Genomic DNA, 21,667 nt, shown 5'->3' with positions numbered 1-21,667 from the left:
GTTGAAATGTTTCACATTTTCTCATGTTACAACCACAATATTTAGTGTATTTTATTAGGATTTTAATAAAACAAAGTGTGAAGTAGAAGGAAAATTATACACAAATTTCTATAATCTGTAATACTTTGTGGAACCTTCTTTCATTTGGGCAATGTCTCTTCCAGCTTTGGCTATCTAGAGACTGAAGATGTTTGCCAATTCTTTGCAAATAGCTCAAGCTCAGTTAGATTATATGGAGAGAAAAAGTCTTACCACAGACTCTCGTTTGAATTTATCCCTGGACTTTGACTGCGCCATATGCTTATGCTTACATCTGTAACACTTCATTGTTGCTCTGGTTGTATTATTAGGGTTGTTGTCCTACTGGAAGGTGTTTGGGGCCTCTAAAAGGTTTTCTTCCAGGATTGCCCTGCATTTAGTTTTGTCCATTTTCCATCATTTATGACCAGCTTGGCTGTCCCTGCTGAAGAAAAGCATCCCCACACTATGAGTCTGCTGCTACAACATTTTACAGGAGGGATGGTGTGTTCAGGGTGATGCACAGTGTTAGTTTTCATCTACATATAGAATATTTCACAAAGACCAAAAAGTAAAACTTTTAACCTGATCTGACCAGAGCACCTTCTTTCACATGTTTGCTGTGACCTCTGCATGGCTTGTGGAATACTGAAAACAGGACTTCTAATGGTTTCTTCTGGCCACTGTCCAATAAAGGCCAGATTTGTGGATTGCACAACTAATAGTTGTCCTGTTAAAAGATTCCCCCACCTGCGCTACATCCCTATCAGATGACAGTGATAGTGATGTAGCGCAGGATTGTGGGGGGTTTAACTGAAGCAGAGGAGCAATGTCAGCGATATGTTCGTTTTTCTGTGTCGAAAGGGTAGAAATATTTATATAATATCTGTTATTATAGAGCAAAAAGGCAAATGAAAGCATCACTAAACACTAAAACATCACTAAAAAGCTGTGAAAAAGACTAAAAACTATAAAAATCACAATGAAAAACAGGAATCAACATTTGAATAGATTATAGAGTAAAGGAAAATAAAAACATCACAAAAGAAAAATACTGTTAAGTGTAAACACTTACTGAGTCTTGGGAGCAGTGATGGTTATACAGTCTAACTGCTGCTGGGAGGAAGGATGAACGATAACGCTCCTTTGTGCACCTAGGATGCAGCAGTCTGTCACTAAAGGAGCTGCCCAGTTCTGTAACAGCTTCATGCCTGGGGTGGGAGACATTGTGCAACAGTGATGTTATTTTTGCTACAGTCCTTCTGTCTCCAACCGCGTCCTCTGTGTTCAGAGGGCATCCAAGTACAGAACCGGCTTTCCCAAATGAGTTTGTCTAACCACTTCCTGCTGTTGCCTCAACTAACTACACCACAGAAGATAACTACTGCCATCACAAATTAAAAAATACTTCGAAACTTGAGGTTGTAATGTGACAAAATGTTAAAAAAATATATATGAATATATGAATATTTTGGAAGGCTCTTTAAAAGCCAAAGAAACCAATCAACACTCTAAACACTCTATTTCAAAAATTAACTTGCATTAGAAGTAATCCAACCATATTTTATCAGCTTTGAACCTTCTCTGACTGTTTATGTCCCCCTCTTAGCTCCAGGAGGAGCACCAAAAGGCCCTGCTCCGACGGGACTTCCAGCTTCAGAGCCTGGGCCTCCAGGCTCGGCTCCAACAGAGGCTGTGGAGTCAGGAGAGGACTCTGCTGGTTCAGGAGTCCCAGCACCTGAAACAGGCCCTGTTGCTGCTCAGTCTGAAACTACGCTGCTTCCTCAAGCAGTGGAGGCTGGGCTGCAAGAAGGACGCAGAGGGGAAAGATGTTTTGGAGGTATGAGTGGATGGAAAGAAGAAACATTAGAAACGATTTAAATTTGTCCATGTTGTATGTGGATAGTTTTATTCCTTTTTACAAGAACTATAGATTTACGTGTTATTGATTTACACAATAGACCAGAAGTAATTGCTTTGTTTTTGGTTAAGAAAGAAAAAACCTAAAAAAAAGAAAACATGAAGCATGAATTTGAGACCCTAAAATCGGATTATTTTAACAAAAATATTTTGGATTGGTGAATGATTTTGGTGGAAGACCTAAAGAAAAGAGTAATACAGATGATGCTGACACTTTGACTGGCTCTTTAGATGAACAGCCTGAAGGATTTGTATTTGCTATTGGAGGAGGAGAGCCTGCCAAGCCCCACGAACCAGGCAGATAAGAGAGCTTCTGCAGACGAGCAGACACTCAGCCTGACAATAAAGGCAAGCAGACTGGCACATGCACACACAGCTAAAAAGATGCATTTGATAAACTGCCATGGGCATGTATTCAACTACTAGCACCTGCATGTTTATGCATGCGTTTTTAAACATTAGATTTGTGTTTGTGTTGCTGCAGTCAAGCGCTGTGAGCAGCACTCTGGCAGACCTAAAGGTTGCTCTGCAGGACCTGAGTGCAGAGTTGAGACAAGAGAGACAAGGCTCCCAGGAACTCACTCAGCAGTTCGCAAAGGCCAAAGCGTCATGGGAAGTGGAGAGGACTGAACTAAAGAGCCTCATCACACAGGTAACAAAGCTGCTGCAGATACTGTATGTCTACGATGACTAAAAAGTTCATTACATTCAACCAACTTGAATTTTACATGACTTCCTGAAGCACAACGTTCAGATGACCAGAACATCCATTCAAGAGAACTAAAGTGAATCAAACGGCAATAAACAAAGTAGATTTGTAAGAAAAGATGGAAGGTTACTGTATGCGTAGTCTCCTATGAAACAGTCGAGCTCTACCATTTTGTCTGCTTGGCTGAATATTCCTTTTTTTTTCCAGGAAGTAAAACTGTATTTTAGATTAAGGGGGTAACAGAAGATGGAGAAATATACAAAGAAAAATGTTTTTTTTACTTCAAGTACTTAAACCAGTTTTACCAATTCCCCAAATTAAAACATAGACCTGTATATAAATTTTAAGTTGACCTTGGGGATCAATCTCTAGGTTTCCATCTGTTTATTTGTCTGTAAAACCTTTCATACTTTCACTGCTTTTCCAGCTCCTCTACAGGCTTTGGGACATGATTTTAATGTTTCCTCCCCCTCTTGATTGTTTTTGTCTCTCTGTCTGTCTCAGAAGCTGTAATAGTTTTAATTAACAGCCTCTAGGATGGAAGACACCCTGTGTGTAATTGAGCAGCAGAAGAATGAGAGATAAATTATAGCCGGCAGAGAGGACTGGTAATTTTGGCCAATTAAAACCAACCTAATTATATGATCCTGTCTCTTATTTTATATATACATTTTATACATACATGGTATGAATCTCTCCTCTGGGGTGAGTGGAATGGGGTTTTGTACAGTGTTGCTGTAAAACAAAGGAAAACTTAATCGCATATCATCTTTTGAGCAGAAAGGGTCACTTAGAAAAGGTACCACCTGCATCACAGTTTTAGTTAGCAAATTGTGCCATGCATATGGCAAAAGCTTTTCAAAAAAGCTTAAAATGATCTAATGTTACAAAGTGCTTTGAAAGTCCACAGGACATCATTTACCTGTTAAATGCATACATCTACATTGGCCTGCCATGATACAACACATAGAAAACCACTTATTACATTGGACATTAAACATAGTTCACTGAGCTCTGATGGGAGGGAAAAAAGCACTTAATATCCATGGATGTGGTTAGGTGTTCCCACGATGAAGGATTTTCACTGCATTATCTTGGTCCTTTCAGCACACAAACCCAATAATGCTCACGGAGATACAGACAAACACCATCAGTCATCATTAATCATTGCCCTGATGTGAACGATTCAGTCCTCATCCTTGGGTACAAGATCATTCGTCTTCTGGTAGACAGATGAGGGCAGAGGTTCAGAGAGATAAGACGCTTTCCCTTTTCCTGAAAGCAACGTCTTTAAAATAATTATTAAATTTTAACAATTGTGTTTGAAGTTTTTACAGAAAATTGTACTAGTTACAGTATCGTGTAAAGGTTTTAAATTACCTTTCTTATCATTGTACTCATTTACAAGACTTTGACAGCCCTATAGAATGGGCTAATAGCTGATGGGGAAGACCTCTTTAAAAAATCAAAAATCTAAAGTAATCTGTTAAGAAGCAAAGAATTACTCAAGACTTTTGCACAGTACTATTAATATGTGCAGACCTGAACTCCCTTGGCTTTTCCTGCTGGGTGAACTGTCCCACTTAAATGTGTCTGTTTGTGGGTGTTACTCTACCCAAACGCCACATTTGGAAGTAATCTCTCCTCTGCCAACAATGCAAACTGTAAAGTATGCCATCAATTTGCCACGCTGTGTGTGTGTGTGTGTGTGTGTGTGTGTGTGTGTGTGTGTGTGTGTGTGTGTGCGCGTGCGCATGCGCATGTTCACGTGCATGTAACTATACAACAATCAGCCGACCACATCAGTGCCAAGGCTTCCTGGCAACTCACAGCGGGTCCTCCAGCTGTTGCGTCATCAAACAAGTCAATTCAATTTTAAACACTGTCCTTCCTGTCAAACAGTTGGACAGGAAATTATCTTCACTGTTCAACCTGACAAACAAGCACAGTCAGAGAAAGTACAAATGATCTCAGGAGACTTAAACGCATGCCGGACAGATACAGCTTTCCTTTGCCTTTTCATCAACCTTTGAAGGCCTGCGACGCCCTCTGATGTTGCATTGGATTGTATATTAAAGGTTAATCAGTCATCCTCCCTGACTGTGGAGTTGTTACAAACACCTGCCATCTCTGTAATGACAAGCCGAGCAGCTGGAAGCTCTTATTGCTCATTCATCACATCTGTTGCATTAACTTGACTCGTGTAGAGAGGATGACATCTGCTGTATTTATTTGAAAATCAAATGCTGTTGCACCATTCTGGGCTGTTTGTTTGATGTGTAATAAAAGACATGCAGCTTAACCAGAAACCAACTCTAAATGTTTTCTAATAACCCTTTGTGGTTAGTTGTAGGCATGTGAAAGCATTAGATAGAAGGACCTTTTGGTTACTTCGTGTTTGTTGTAGGAAAATCGCCAGTTCAGATGCTAGTTTTGTTAGGTTGTTTTTTTTACCGAACTCCCACATGTGGCTCCTTTTATTTCTTTAAATGAAGGATTCTGTTTTAAAAATACTTTTCCTTCTGTGAGGATTATTGTGAGATAAGATTATTCTTGTATCCTGTGTGGGTCTTATTTTTATGTTTTTACCTCCATAAATAGATAGTTAAACCTGTTAAACTGGGAGTGGCAAGTTTTGACCCAGACATCTCTGTTCCACCAGTAAACATCAGTAAACCCCAGTCATCCAGTGAATTAGCATCTCTCTCTCACCACCTCTGCAGTAAACCACATTGAGTTGTGGGGCTCATTAGGCTGTGTTCGTCATTAATAAGAAATACTGAGCAAGCCATAAGAGACGGGACTTGGGCTGAGTCTGGGTGTGTTTCACTGTGATTGGCTGCCTGACAGTTTCATTAGTACCACATATAGACGCCACCGAGCCAGACAGGCAGAGGCACACAGAGAGGATTGATGGGTTTGGGAGGTCTGGGTTTCTGTGTGTGGGCATTTGCGTTTTCCCGGTTGTCAGGTCGATGCGTCGGTACTGTCAGCCGTGTGCACGGTGAGACACAGGCTCTGAGGAGAAAATGTCAAACTGCTCATAAATATTTGAAGGGATCCACCTACAGGTTCTGCAACAGCAGGACAGAAACGAGGGCGAAAAAATGGGTGAAGCGGCTCAAAATAGAGTGAGAAATCTGCAGGGACATGATAGAGTAAAACAGGGTTAAAGGGGAAGAATGGCAATTGATAGGAAAACCCTAAAAAAGGAGAGATAACAACCGGGGGTTAAAGGGGGATGGTTGCATTAATGTCGCTATCCTGACTCTTCCCTTTATGAATGGGGGCGGTTAAATGATTCATTTATGGATCGCTGACAACCATTAATAATGTCTAATTATTAACAAGGTGTGTTTTGCACAATATTTACTCAACTCAAGCACAAACTGTTGGATAGAAAGTCACTATCTGCTAACACTCATTACAAGATATTCCAGTGATTTTGGTATCTGAGTTTTCTTTATTTTGAATGAGACTTTTTAACCTGAAAGGATAACTAAGCAATTTTTTATTTCTCAGTTATTGTCTGATGGCTAAAAGCAACTAACTACTCTTCCTCGAGAACATTGTAAATTACTTTATTAAAGTCTCTTTAATGCAATTTGCACAGGTACTTTTGCTTATACAATTATAAACACAACCCAAAAACTGTAATCAAGTTCAACTGTTAGAATATATACTGAGAATATAAAGCATTTATAAGGTTTTAAACTAACCAACTTTAATTGCAACAAAAAATGTGCCTTGTGAGCATCAAACTCAACTCAGGAATTTCTTGTTAATATTTGTGATATTTGGCCTTTAAATATGCTATTTTTTTGGTATAGTATTAAATATAACAATATGTGTGCACCCATTTTCTTTCAAATTTTCTCAGTTTTAAGATTTAACTAAAATTATTCAGTTTGGTTTAAGTCTATTCCAGGTAAAGCCAATTATAACCCATTTCCAATTAAAATGATTAGAAATCCAAAGACAATGGTCACCATTAGAAAAATAATCATAACTATGTCAAACTAATGGGGACAAATTTGTAGTTTTGAAGAACTACATGGCTGCTAAATTTAAATATATATTTGTTTCAGTCAAAATTGTTCTTAATATTTACAGTACTTTTTTGTACGTAACCTTAAAATTCCTACATTGCCTTTAATTTATTTATGTAAATTAGTTTATAATCTCATATACCATTTGCATATTGTACTGTAATAGTCTTAATTTCTGTGTGTAGTTTTCTTATTTTTTTGTAGAAGACACTGAACCATGGAGTGTGAGATTAGACATTCTGTTATTAGATATTATGTTTGCTACATCTTTCAATTAAAAAAAGACATCCCTTTCCCTTTTCTAAGAGGATTCTTACTGGTTTTTACTTCCAGTTTGAGACCAAACTTGCCAAAACAACAGCAGCACTGTCCCCACCTGAAACCCCGGACCTTCTCGACCTGATGGTGGCTCTTAAAAAGGAGCGTGAGGAACACCAGCACCTCCTCGCTGAGTCATATGCAGCCGTGATGGACTTAACCAAACAGGTAAATTAATGTCTAAGCTTGAGTCTAAATTAAAACCTACAACTTTTTGGACACTGATGTTGCAAACTGTAAAGACTTAATAAATGCAGAATTAAAATGGACTATTTTAGCTGTTAGATCTGGACTTGCAGAGACGTGTTGAAGCCTATTGAGGTTTAAATAGTAAAAACACCATTAGCTGGTATATAAATGATGCATAGTGGCTACCTAAAGTGTTCACACACCTTGAACGTTTTCACATTTCTCACATTCAATGTATTTCAGTATATTTTATGAGGATTTTATGTGACAGACCAACACAAAGTAGCACAAATAGTTGAAAGAAAATGGTTTTTAACCAAAAAAAAGATCTGATAATTGCAGCTTGTATTTACCCCATTACCTTAATACTTTAGATTTAATCCAACCAAGCACCAAGACGCCTAATAAATAAACACAGTTCAGCTGTGTCTGCTGCCTTGTGAATAATTTTATATAATTGTGCTGTTTGATAAGTGGACATGCTGTAAATCAAATTCCCATTGGGGATAATAAAATTTCCATTTCCTTTGAGCATTGTTATTTAATCTCAGTATAACAACAGCTGGTAGGTGGACACCTAAACTCACAGGCTAGACATGGAGAGCAATAATCAGAAAAGCAGTCCAGAGTCCCATGGTAACTCTAGAGGAGCTGCAGAGGTCCACAGCTCAGGTGGGAGCATCTGTTGGAAGCATGGCTATTATTGTGCTCTTTGGTCGGAGGAAATGCAAAACTCTGTATTTGGCTGACACTGCGCATTACCTAAACACCCTGCTGGGAAACATGGTGGCAGCATCATGAAGATTGTAGTTGTAACGTGAGAAAATGTAAAAACATTTATTGGCATGAATACCTTTACAACACACTAAAGTCTCAGCTGTATTTCAATGAATACACCTATGTCACCTCCATCTCTTTTCCTTTTATTCTGGTGTTTTTGAATCCCATTTTGTTGGCTTGCCCAACCTTTGATTGGATCAGCTTCAGATCGGAGAGAGGAACTGGAGCAGAGAGAAACTGGAACTGCTGGAGAGGTTCAGCCAGGAGAGAGCTCAGTGGGAACAGAGACTGAGAGAGGCTACCACACAGCAGGAGAAGGTACAATGGGTGGGTTGTTGTAGGTCCATGTGAATGACAATTGTCAAGGTTTATTAGAAACATCTTGGATTGAAAGAGTCTGAAGGATATACATCAGGTTCCAGAATTTATTTTCTGCTAAAAATGTTTGTGTAATATTGTCTCTCATTTATTATTTACATTGCATGTGTTTCCCTATAAACTGGCTTCCAGTTGCATGGCTTTTCTCATTTCAAAAACTACACTCCAGTAGTTAATGTTACAGATGTAGGATTCAGACCTCTGAACACACTACTGAGGGTTTTCAGGTTTCAGATTGCCTCTGGGCTTCACCTCTTTTTGCAGACAGACAGTAACTGCACAGATGTTAATGCCATGATGTGAGTAATTGGCTGACTGTACTTTAAAAGCTGAGCTCACCAAAAAACATGGTCACTCATATCTGCTGATTAGACACCTGCTCCTACAATCCCGAGCTGCTGCAACATGTCTGGGATGGTTGACAGCGTGCTGCGACCTTCTGTAGGTTGTAAGGTCAAAGGGATTTCCTACAGGCAAAACCTAAACCCCGGAGGTGCATTTAGGGCCATTCGGTCATCTTTAAAGATCTCCGTTTGTAGAGAACTCCCCTTCTCTCGCCCCGTTTCTGGTCCAGTCATTCGCTTTTTCCATTTCCTCATCTGTCTCCGTCATCTTCCTTCCTTCCTCTTTGCTGTGTGATCCTGTCTCATTCCAGCCCTGTAGAGAAACATTGGGAAGAGATTAGGCTTGTCATTTAATAAAATACAACCACTATGAAAGCAGCATTATCATACTGTGCCACCCACAAATATTAACTCTAGTTGTATTTCGTTTTTTGTACCCGTTAAAGCTTTTTGACATTTAGTTGTAGTGCCCCCAACAGGCAACTCAGTGTAATTGTGGCTTTCTTACACTTAAACACAGGCAGGGCTATACATTGCTACAAATATTATACATTTAATGTCCGATTTTCTTGCTAATTGTTTTATAAAACAATACCCATAAATACTCACCTTGGCAAACAAAGCATGCATACTATCTGTTCGGTATTCTGTTCATTCAGATAGTGTGGACTCAGGTGCACAGTGCTGCAGAGATTGTAAATGTTGTCAGTGCAGCTAGGCACTACATCTGCAGATGTCCTTTCCTTTTCTTCCACTCCTCTTCCTCCTTTCTGTCCGTGTCGAGGGGAAATTGCTTCTCAGCTTTAGATCTTACCTCGAGTGTTAAACCCACTGACTCAGCATCACCCTCAGTGTGTGTGTTTAACCTCAGTCTGCCACAGACTGATTGTAGCAGGCAAAATATTCCCTTCTAAACTCTCCTGAGGTGGTGGCTGTGGACAACTTTACACCCAAAACAAAATGTTTCGGGTGTGATGGTGTGCAGACATGTTACAGAGATCGTTTAAATGTTGATTAGTTGCATAGACCAGAGCAAATAATTTCCTTCTAAATCGGCAGTTTTCTTTTCCCTTACAGTCGAAGTCTCAAGGTGCTGAATCCACACTGGACACGGCTCTAAATGGATCAGCATCACAGAGGTGACACTGGAATACAATCCTGTTTGCTTTAACTCACACTTATAGAATTTCTTATTGCCATTTCATCATTTGTGCTTTAAATGAATGAAAGTGTGTGGTGCTTCACAAAGATATTTGTATCCCTTGAACCTTTCCCTTTTTTCAAATTCCAACCACAAATTTCTGTGTACTGTATTTTATTAGGGACTTTAGGTGCATTTATTATTCACCCCCTTTACTTCGATGCCTATATAAAATGCAACCCAAAAATGGAGGAGCTGCATAAATCTGCAGCTCAAGTATGAGAATCTGTCAGAAGGAAAGTTGTGTAGTCCAACAAATCTGGCATTCAAGAAAGAGTGGCAAAAATAAGACCCTTGTTGACATAAACCCAGAAGAGGTCCTGTTTGCAGTTTGCCACAAGCCATGTAGGAGGCATGGCAAACATGGTCAATAAGTAATCTGGTTAGATTAAATTAAACCTTTTTTGGCCGACTTGCAAAACACTATGTTTGGGGAAAAAATAAATTCACATCACCCACCCTGCAGGGACTAGGAAACTGGATAGACTTGATGTGAAGGTAGATGGAGCTAAATATAAGATAATCCTGGAAGAAAACATGTTATAGGCTGCAAAAGGTTGGAGACTAGGTCAGAGGTCACCTTCTAGCAGGTTAATGATGCTAAACATGCAGCCAGAACTGCAATTTAATGGTTCAGATCCAAGCATTTTCATGTGTTAGAATGGCCTAGTCAAAGTCCACACCTAAATCCAAATGAAAATATGTGGCAAGACTTGAAATGTAATGTTCACGGATGCTCCCCATCCAACCCGATTTATTTTTGAGCAATTTTTGCAATACAAATGGGAAAAAAATAGCTTTGACATGTTGTTGGTAGAGACATTACCCAAAGAAACAAAATGTGCTTCTATAAAGTATGAACTCATGGGGGCTGAATAGAAGACTTTTGAGATCATTTGTGTTTTTTTATTTTTTACCCCACATGTAAAAAATGTTAATCAATTTTATCAAATATGGAGCATTTTGTGTTGGTCTGTTACATTAAATTCAATTAGAATTTAGAATTGGAGTATGTGGTTGTTTTTTCTCAAAATGCAGAATAATTAATACTTTGGCAGAGCACCGTAAATGTGTAATTGTGACAACTTCTCTCTCTCAATTTGTCTCTGAATAGGGTAAAATCTACGTTGGAGGACTCAGAGGTTAACAAATCTACTTGTGAGAAGGACAAAGCGCAGCTTGGTTCATTGCCGCTTTTTACTCAGGCCGAGTACGGTGATATAACCGTGAAGAACTGGAGCAACCTAACCAATGAGGTTTGGAATTTAGGTTTTTATACATTTACTGCTTGAAAAGTTTTAAACTTTGTTAAGCCTTCCCTTTCTATTTTTCTCTCCACTTTGATCTTATCGAGTCAGAATATTTATTAAATGCATGCGTGTCTCCTGGTATAGACCCCTGAGATCGTTGATACTTGTAAAACCTGGGATGGTCCAAGCGGCTCCTCCAGTAGCTTCACTGCCTCTCAAATGGATCTGGATTATGTGCAGAGGAGCTGCACTGCTCCAGACCGGACCGGCATCCGTATCTACTACAGCCCTCCTGCTGTGAGGCGTACTGAGCACCGGAGAAGATACGAGGAGCCAAACGATTCGGATCACTCCGGCATTGGGAGCTCCTCTCTGAAACAGAAGGACACAGGTGGCGGCATAGCTTCACTGAATGCTCAGCAACAACAACCTGCCTCATCTTTCGCTACTTCTTATGAGCAGTGGCTCAGTTCGCTGTCCAAGCAGCACCGGGAGCTGCTGGAGAGCAGAAGCAGCAGCATTTCTTCTTCTATGCCGAGTGTCTTTAGCAGCAGTGTCAGCAGTGGGGCGGCCAATAGGGTGGCTGACGGGATGACATCCAGTTCTCCCTTCCGTGACCTGGAGATCGGAGACATTTCTGCCAACCTAAGTGATGACATGAAGGAAATGACTAACTGTGTCCGCCAAGCTATTCGCTCTTCTTCTCTGGAGAGGAAATCCAGCAAGGAGCCTGGGAGTCAGGTATCACTTCACATTCAGAATCCTTTGAATTTTCTCAATATGATTTAGTTTTTTTTTGCAGTAAATATTTATTTGACTGAGTCAGAAAGTTCTCAATTTTCTTATTGCAAGCTCAGCTGTATTGGAAAAAGATAAATTAATTGGACTAATCATTTTAAATGATGTCTATTCCTTCATCCAGCTCGTTGGAGTATGCACCAAGTCTACCCAGACTGTAGCTCAGAGCATCAGCATCGGGCTTCAGACAGAGAGCCTTCCCAGCAGCAGGGGCACAGGGCTGCACTCCAAAGCCTGGTCCCCTCGTCCGTCACCAACAACCACCTCCTCACTGGCGTCTGCCCGAACCCGACAGATCTCTACATCTCTGGATAAAGTGCACGGGCGTATTGAGAGGCCATGCTGTTCACCCAAGTATGGATCACCTAAACTACAACGAAGAGTGTCTTCTGGTAAAATTGATCCGTTCTTCTGAGTCCCTCTAAACCCAGTCTGATAGTGTTTCGGATCATATAGAAGAAGGAATGTTCTTCTGTTTTCAGGTTCCATTTCCAGACTGGACGTGGCTTCCTCTAGCAGGGACCGCAGCATGTGGAGCCTACCTCAGAGGCCCATCGGTGGGAGTGGCGGCTCTGCTTGGGCTCGCTCCACCACTACGAGGGACAGCCCCGTCCTGAACGGCCTCACAGATGGCCTCTCCAGCCTTTTTAGCGTGGTGGAGCACTCTGGAAGCACAGAGTCGCTTTGGAGGAGTGAAATAGGTGAGATCCAGCTGGTTGACTGACGAAGCTGATGAGGAAATGTTAAGAAACTGAGTGTTCTCTTTTTATCATTTTAATCTTTAAATTCGCTGTAAAAGTTAAGTAATACCATATTTGATGCTGTTAAGTGTCTTTAAAACATGACGGTTTTCCATACTTAACAAAGGAAGAACTTGACAAACTCAGGATTTTACTCATTCTTTTGTTTTATTTCAAACAATTTTCAGGAAGGTTAGGAAATAGAGGAAAGGTGAAAAAGCTAAACAATAATAAATAAAAAACATTATTTTGAACCAGTTTTTTTTGCATTTCTCTAACTTAAATCATCAGACTCTTATGCTTTAAATTTTAGATATAATTCGAGTAAAGCAAAAAATGCTGTATTTTACCTAATATTATCTTTACGTTTCATCAACTTAATTCAAAATAAATTCTACAGCAAACAGTACAGTTCTTTTTTTAAAATATTACCAAACCAGATTAAATCCTCAACAGTGTTCCATAAAGATGAGCTTACCGGTAGCCTTTTTTTCTAAGTCGGTTTTCCCATGAATTTGGTTACTTTGCTTGTGAAGTGCTCCATTTGCGATTGCTTTTGCTGTCAACAGCCCAATTGCAACTCTGCCAAATGACTGGTGTACCATTTGTATTGTTTGAGTTCACTGCTGCTGATTAACGCAGATCACCTGCTGAAGTGCACCACAGAGCAGCACACTCACTACCGCACCTCAAAGCAGATCGCCACAACAGATGCAAAAGAAAAAGTTATTCTCATGAAAAGCCCAAATTTCTTCTAGATTTGTGATATTTCTAACCCCAAATAAATTCAGTAAATCCTGTCGGTAATAATCCAAACCTGTGACCCCTGCACTGCTTTAGGATCGAGCCAGACTGCCAGCCCAGCTCGTCAGCCTCCTGCTGCAGGAAAACCCTCCAGTGCTGTGGTTTGCGGATCTGACTCCACCTCTCAGCGGTATGGAGGGTTGGTGCAGGAGTTCATCAGGAATGTCTGCAGCAGCCGCGGACCAGGTGGAGTCCCCATGTCTGCAGAGAGAGTGCAAAAAGACTCCCTTGGCGTCCTTGGAGGTGTGGGTGTCCTGAGTGGTTTTAGCAGCGTAGATGAACCCACAGTTGGGGGGGCTACTGCATTGGCTGGACTGAGCGGGAGCAACGACAGCGTGACCAGGATTGTTAATAAGAGGTTTATGAGGCAGACAGCCGGGGAAGAGATGATCAGCATCATGGGAGGAGGGAAGGAAGCAATAAGCATCAGCCTGGCTGCAGGACCAGGAATGGAGGTGATCACTTTATATTGAGCTCAGATGGATTACTCTTGGTTTGTTCATTTAAATTAAATGGTAGTTTCTAGTGTTTTACTAAAGTTTTCACATATCTTGAACCTTTCTGCATGTTATCATGTTACAACCACAAACTTCAATCTATGATATTTGTACTTTAAATCTGAATGTGGTATGCATACATATTAATCCTCCTTTAATCGGATACACTAAATAAAATCTAGTTTGACCTTTAAAACTTATGTAATTAGTAAATGTTGTTCTGTGAAGGCCTCAGAGGTTTGTCAAAGAACATTAGTGAGCAAACAGCATCATAAAGACCAAGGAACACAGCAGATGGGTCAGAGATAAAGATGTTAAGTAGTAAAACACTCCTATATTCATAAAAACGAAAAAGTTAACAGTATGGTACAAATGCAAAGCTACCAAAACATGGCCAGAACCTAAGCTGACAAGCAGACGAGAGAAGTATTTAGAGTACCAGTCCAACGACCAGTGGCAACTCTGAAGGAGTGGAAGAAATCCACACCTCAGGTGGAAGAACTATTTATCAAGCACCCCACAAATGTGGCCTTTATGGAGAAGAAGAACGCTATTGATGAACACAAGGATCACCTCACAGCCTGAGTAGTCAGCTACACAATTAGCATATTTGCACAACTGCCTTTTTTTTGCTTTATATAAAAACACAATAAAAAATTGTACAAACATACATGTTCATACTGTTCTTTTTATCCTTTAAATGCTGTGAGCACTTGAAACCTAAGTCAGATTCCTTGTCTGTGCACACAATCTTGGCCAATAAAACTGATTATGATTCTACTTCTGTAGGGACAGCAGAGCTAGTAAGAGTTGATGAGAATATTAATGAAGCTGAGTTGAGTGTAATGCTGGAAGAAAGCACGTTAAAAACTGCAAAAACTCCCTTGAGGGTTGGGAAGAGGTTCACCTTCCAGCAGGACAACAACCTTAATTATACAGCCAAAGCTACAATGAAATTAAATTGAGAAACTTTACGAACACAATTGCTGTTAAGATGCTGTACATTAAATCTGGCTGAGCTTCAGGTGATTTGCAAAGGAAATTGGGCAAAGGTTTAAGTTTCTAGATGTGCAAAGCTGGTAGAGACATACCCCTTGCAGCTGTAATTGCAGCAAATGTATTGCTAGATACCTTTTTTATTTGTAAAAAAAAATTTAAGTCAATTATCCTTTTCATTCCAGCTCACAATTATCTAGTACCTTCTCTGTTGGTCTATCCAATAAAATCCCAATAGAATAAATGGTAGTTTGTGGTTATAACATGACAATGTGGTAAGGTTGTGAAGGTGCTTTCACTTCTGCAAGGCATTGTATATCACAGCATGATGATATGTGGGAAAAAACGTGACATTGTTTTATTTCCCAGGATGCACCCTGTGATTGTGCTGCCCAGTCCTCCTGCATTGTCCGATCATCCAGAGCAGCCGCTCGCCTGTGTAAGCACCGTCTACAGGAGTCTCCAGCTGGAACGGAGGAGAAAGGAGATACCTGGACTGAGTGATGAGGCTCCCACTGCCCCACGCAAAGACACGCAGCACATATGAAGACGCACACGGAGGAAATTCACAAACACTACTGCCATGGAAAGGCTTTCCCACCCCTCCCAGAGCACCTAAGACACAAACACCTAGAACCTGCCACACAGGCCCACTGCCAAACATACAGAGACAGCACAGACTGCCCCACAAAGCTACTGCCACATTCACACAAACAGAACCCAGGCACTACCACTCCTGTTTCTAGACATGCAAGCGATGCCAAGGACACACCCAGCATCCCAGACCTACCAGCAGGACTGAAACCAGATACACTCTCTTACACTTCTAACAACAATCATCAGGTAAAATGATGATGTCAACCTCCCACTAACAGAACAATGGGTACTACAATCAGTCTGCTGATTTTACGATTATTCACAAATGCATGATATAATGTTCTCATCAGTGATTTCAAAATTATCTATAACTTTGGGAGGTATGAAACAAAGACATTGGGTAGAAATCAAAAAAGTTGGGTTTTTTTTACGTTTAGTTTTTTAGTTTATGTTGGGATGGCTGGTCTGATCATTTCACAGTAATGGACTTGTTCCTGAAACGCCATGCTGTGTTGGATTGCTTTGCACAGTTAACTTGACAGATCTCAAAAATGCCACATCTTATTGACGCATAGCAGACAGGGTGGAATACACCGTGTTTTATTAGTAAGTAAGAGGAAGACGTTGAAAACTATTGGGCTGCATGTCCCACAATGACCAGATTTGAACTCATATGAAGGAGGTAGGGACATAATGGCTCAAAAAAATGAAACCATGAAAATGATCTCAAACACAATTTTTTCCCTGTGTTCTTTGTGAGCATTCCTGGAGAGCAAACATAGCTTGACGCTTGTTTGTCTTGAGCACTATGACCTCTGTCTTGTCAAAATAGAGAAACAAATACAAACAAAATGGGTGATGTCCAAGCCATGACTTTTACCTTCATTAATTGAAATTATACTGATTGATCTCCAACAGCATTAAATATTTGAGCAACAATCTCAACGCATGCACGCCTGCTGTGTGGTCTCTTGAAATGGCTTCTGTTGTTAAACACGCACTACGAACCATTCCTCCCTGTTGTAAAGTGAAACTGGGATCCCTTCTGTTAAGCTCAAGGGGCATTGGACAAAAATATAGATTTTTTATTATTTTTTTATTATGTTGTTTTTTTCAGACTACCCAAGTCACTTTTGTTGGGAACACAAGTGAGAAATGAAATGCATTCCATTTTTACTGATAAATTGAAAACACGCTTTGGGATCAGAATTACACAGTTGGTAAAATACCTTAAATAAAAGAATAAGAGTTCCTAGCAAAAGTATTCATACCTGTTGACCCTTTTTACATTGTGGACCGTTCCACCACATGAATTTGCTTTCTAAACCATTCCCTTGCAGCTCTGGCTGCATGATTATGATCCTGTTGGAAGGTGAAACTCCACTCCAGTCTTAAGTCTTCTGCTGCCTCCAACAGGTTTTCATCCAGGGTTTCCCAGTATTTAACTCCATCAATGTTCTCATAAACTTTAACCAGCTTCCCATCCTAGTTAAAGAAAAGCATCTCTGCAGATTCATGGTGCCACCACTATGTTCACAATGTTGGGAATGGATTAATGTTTGAGATATTGTTTTATAACCTAACCCTGCTTTAAATGTCTCCACAACTTTATCTCTGACCTCTCTTGGGTGCTTCTTAGTCCTCATGACATTTTTTGTTCCTTAATGTTCTCTAACAAGAGAGACCTTCACAGATCATCTATAAGTTTAGGCTGTACACAATTCTATTCAATTCACTAATTAGAAGACTTCTGACAGCAATTGTCTGCAGGATTTTATTGACAGGTATTAGGGTAAAAGGGGCTGAACACATGCATGTCATAGTTCAATTTTCAATTTTTTATTGGAAAAGTGTATATAATTATTTTTCCACTTCACAACTACGGAATACTTCGTGTTGATCTACATAAAAGTTTGTGGTTATAACTTAACAAATGTGAAGATGTTCAATGGGTATGAATAATTTTGTAAGGCACTGCGCTTAGTACTTTTGATACTTAGATGGTGCCCAATTAGTGCGTCTGTTCTACCTATTTTTCTAATTACATACAATCAAAATAAAAGTGTCATTCTCCACATGCACCAACTATTAGCTTTCTTACTATTAAACGATATTAAAACTCCTTGAATTGGTTTTTAGCATTATGCCAAACGTAACTGCCTTGGAACACCTTTAAACATTTTAAATTTGTTGCTTAAACTTATATTTTTTTAAATTTTAAGACATGGCCTTTTATATTTAAAAATCTAAAACACTGGAACTTCATGTGAAATAGATCAGTAAATTCATTTTGTTTACAAATAAAAAGTTTTTGTCAAGCTGACACACTGAGTAATCTATAAACTGGTCTATAGAGCTAATTATCCCTTAACTGCTACATAATCAGCAGCATAAATCAACGCCAACACAACTACAAAGGCACAAAAACACATTTTGCCATTCTGCAAAGACGAGAAATGTAATGTTGGACAAAACATAAAAATACATTTTTTTAAGGGATTTTTTACACAGACCTTCAGTCCATTACCTTGCCCTGTCCTTGTCATTTTTTTTCAGTTAACTAATTAAAGTGCCTGTTGGATTGTCTGTCTAATATTCAGGTCACGCTAAAACTGGACTCTCTAAAACACACAAACCAGGCAGCCTACTTTTATTTAGGAAGATTTTTGTCTTCATTAATGTACTGTATCACAGTGCAGCGACAAAAGGGTAACAACTTTCCGTTGATGTGGCATACATTATATGTCGGCCATTTAAAATACAAAAGACATTTCAGGAAACTAAATTATTTTACTTTTTAATTAACATTTTGCTGATCTATTATCCTGTCTCTGATTTGTTATCATGGTGCTACTTGGTGTACAGTCTTTTGTGGGCTTGTTGTCCTTTAACAAGGAATCTACCCATCTTGTGTATGCACACAGTTTAGTGACTCAGCAGTTTGAAAGTAGGGCATTACAGAAGCAGTACATGTACTTAAATAACATGCTGAGGAAAACCCACAGTCTCTGTGCTGCTGTCTGTCTCTGTTTTAGCCCTAATTTTAGGTACAAAACCAACAGCATGAAACCAGCTGCTTCCTCACAAGATACTGACCTGAATGCAAAATAAAATGACTAGACTCTGATTTTTGGCCACAATTACATGGCTTTAACTAAGATATTTAACTGGTTTACAGCTTAGGTCATGTTTCAAGGTTTTCCAAAAAGGGTCATTTACTATTTCTTTTCATATTTCATTTTCAGAACTTTTATTTAAAAGTTTTATTACACAAGAATTATTATCTAAAGCTATAGGTAAATCCTGATCTATCATTCATATGATCTATTTATACTCAAAAAGAAAACACAATAAATACTAGATACATCTTTAGTGTTTTTGTTTTTAATTGAGCTATTGAAACATTTTAGGGAACTTGAATTTAGAGGAAACCAAGGGATTAGCTTTCTGATAAGCTAGCACATTTAGCTAAAATGTTAATTTAGCAAAGCTACCTTTTTCACTACTTCGCCATTTACATTTCCTGTGAAAATACATATTAAAATATTATACCCATTAAAAAGGCTAAAGGCTGTACCAGTTCAGTGCCGATTTGCATTAAAATATTTAGCATTTATCTTGAACTGAAAATAAACTCAAAGGGCTTTCTGTAATTTGAAAGATTTCTCTATAATGCAAATTTTCCATAACAATATGTTTAACAGGATTATTGCTGTATTTCCTGCTGTTAAAGGGTTGTCCAAAAATGATCCTTTTGATTTTGCTAACTGTTAGCCTGTAGCTAGATGTAAAGCATTTGATTTAGCTCTCAGTATAGAGTTAAGGTGTACTTTCTCAAACCTTAATGGAAATATAGGGCAATAAGATACACAAGCTATTTTTTCAAAATGTTATGAATTTCAACCATTTACAAGGTTAGCCTACTAAACAATATAGCTACAGCTCATAGGATGTTGGAAAACAACCAATAAAAGGTGTTATTACATTTACAGTTTCATTTTTGTCAAAATTCTCTGCATGCAGTTAAGAGCCTGAAAAATTATGGACATAACAGAATGTAACACAAAGCTTATCAAGCTTCTGCATGCACTAACTGCAGTGAAATAAATAATCTCACTGTTTTATTCACCAGACTACAAATAACCAAACTGATTAGCATTATGTTTTAAAAGCACTGAAGATTTCAAACCATGTTTAAATAAAAATGTGTATTTTTCAATCTTTCCATTGCATTTATAATTAAAACTTGAAGCTATTAAAACTGTTTGCTCACAACAGAACAGGGTTGTGCTTAAAACATCAATATGATCAGCTTTATACACAACAAACCAATAAACAGCCCACTATGGCAGGGATTTAAAGTTTTTTTGTTTGTTTTATTCCAAAATAAAGTGATTTTATGATTCTTATATTGTAATTTTTTAAATTATATATGCTTGCTTAAAACTACAGGTAGACCGTTTACAAGATTTTGTTCTACCTCTTCGACTGTACAGTGAACACAAAAACTAAATTCATGTAAATCTGCCAGAAATGTCTTCAGTTGAAACCCATCACTACATACCTGGATGTTTTTTCTTTTCAATGTCATTTTATCCACATGAAGGTCACTTTGGTGCCTTGTCTCCACAAAAGTGTCTTCTTTTTATTAAAACCTTTCCCTTTATCTGCGTATATTTAACTCCAAAAAAGCACCACATCTTAGTTGAAAATGCCACATTAAATATAACTGGAATTCAGTTTAAATGTTGTAATCTGTGGGTTTATTTTACCTTTTGGTCTTATACAGTTGATGAGAGATTTCCGGGACTTTAGCTGAAATGCACCCTCAGATACTGTCACTTTGTATTACCAGACTTCCAAATGGGTGAAAATCATACATTTTGCATGAATGTTATTACACTGCCTTGGTTTTTTTTTTAGATAAAAATATGTCTAAATATGAAGAATCAAAGGTTTCATTGTTGGTGTCTTCTTCTAAAGAAGTATGCAAAAATGCTGAACACGTTATTGTTTTGATGAGTCATATGTGATAGATTGAGGTGCATAACACAAAATGATTCTGATAATTTTTTTGGTTGTATTATAACACAGAGTGTGGCTTGGTAGAGGTGGAAATCCATCACCCCCTAATCCCTAAATGGCATTTTATCCACTAACTAAAACATACCACAGGTCACACAACAACACCAGCCAATGATCTTCTTTCTGTACGGCATCAACCAATACTCTTGTTCCCACTTTTATGTAAGCCTGAGGCAACATGAATATTTCCATCGGTTTGTAATGTTTCCATACCATTAATTAGATTATTACATGCTGGGATTATGTAAATTAATTATTCTCTGTTCATAATGGTAGCTAAACTATTACCTAGAGACAGCCTGTACATTTGCTGTATTAACAAACTGTTATCTTTTTTTAACAGTGCTTGATTATTAAAAGGAGAATGCAATGAAAGCTAATTTACATGGGTACCTAGTAAAGAAATTCCAACCCTGTATGGTATTGGAAAAGAAAGGAAAATGTCTGTACTGTCTGTCCTTTTATTTCTTTGAGAAAAGCTGAATGTCAACGGCTGATCTGACCTAGGTCGCTGTGGAAATATGTAGCTCTCTCCCTTTTTAGACAACACTTGAGCATTTTCTCTGTATATAGTTGCATTTTCAATATGAATGAAAAAAAAAAACAAGAAAAAGGCGATAGAAGATATTAAAAGATGCAAAAAAAAGATGTCCAAAATGGATTTCTGAAAGCAGTCGGATATATTTGTTTTTTCCAACCATGGTAGCTTGTAAGATAAGATGAAACTGCCTCCTGTTTGTCATAGAATTCACAAATAAATGTGTCATGGATTTTGATGTGGTTTGTTGCCTTTTTTTTCTTCTTTGTTCCACATTGGTCAGTGCCCTGATCATAAGATTTGTAGAGATTTTCCTCCCTTACTGTCCTCCCTACTGTCCATAGTGATAAACTTGAGTGCTTGTCCCTCCATGTTTGGAGACAGGAAGCCATATGTCAAAAAAGTTCCAAGACACTTTTGATCAAAAATTGAAGTGTAAATACATAAAATGCTTCA

The 21,667-nt window shown here is 38.7% G+C and overlaps 1 protein-coding gene across 3 annotated transcripts in view; it reads left to right on the top strand.

The window, feature by feature from the left end:
- soga1 (suppressor of glucose, autophagy associated 1) overlaps positions 1 to 21,449 on the top strand; it is a 133,064-nt gene extending 111,615 nt beyond the window's left edge. For 2 of the 3 annotated variants that reach the window (XM_047364780.1, XM_047364773.1), the window contains exons 13-24: positions 1,628 to 1,858; positions 2,170 to 2,286; positions 2,423 to 2,590; positions 7,030 to 7,182; positions 8,185 to 8,310; positions 9,783 to 9,844; positions 11,021 to 11,162; positions 11,301 to 11,897; positions 12,079 to 12,346; positions 12,437 to 12,655; positions 13,535 to 13,953; positions 15,361 to 21,449. In XM_047364780.1, coding sequence (XP_047220736.1) covers positions 1,628 to 1,858; positions 2,170 to 2,286; positions 2,423 to 2,590; positions 7,030 to 7,182; positions 8,185 to 8,310; positions 9,783 to 9,844; positions 11,021 to 11,162; positions 11,301 to 11,897; positions 12,079 to 12,346; positions 12,437 to 12,655; positions 13,535 to 13,953; positions 15,361 to 15,495 — 2,637 coding nt within the window. In that variant the 3' untranslated portion in view covers positions 15,496 to 21,449. The remainder of the gene's footprint in view (positions 1 to 1,627; positions 1,859 to 2,169; positions 2,287 to 2,422; positions 2,591 to 7,029; positions 7,183 to 8,184; positions 8,311 to 9,782; positions 9,845 to 11,020; positions 11,163 to 11,300; positions 11,898 to 12,078; positions 12,347 to 12,436; positions 12,656 to 13,534; positions 13,954 to 15,360) is intronic. The other variant, XM_047364786.1, reaches the window with a different exon arrangement.
- The last annotated feature ends 218 nt before the right edge of the window (positions 21,450 to 21,667 follow it).

The sequence above is a fragment of the Girardinichthys multiradiatus genome, chromosome 1 (assembly GCF_021462225.1).
Source record: "Girardinichthys multiradiatus isolate DD_20200921_A chromosome 1, DD_fGirMul_XY1, whole genome shotgun sequence".
Lineage (NCBI taxonomy): Eukaryota > Metazoa > Chordata > Actinopteri > Cyprinodontiformes > Goodeidae > Girardinichthys > Girardinichthys multiradiatus.
The sequence above is the reverse complement of the archived record's forward strand: the minus strand, read 5'-3'. Positions and strand labels throughout refer to the sequence as shown.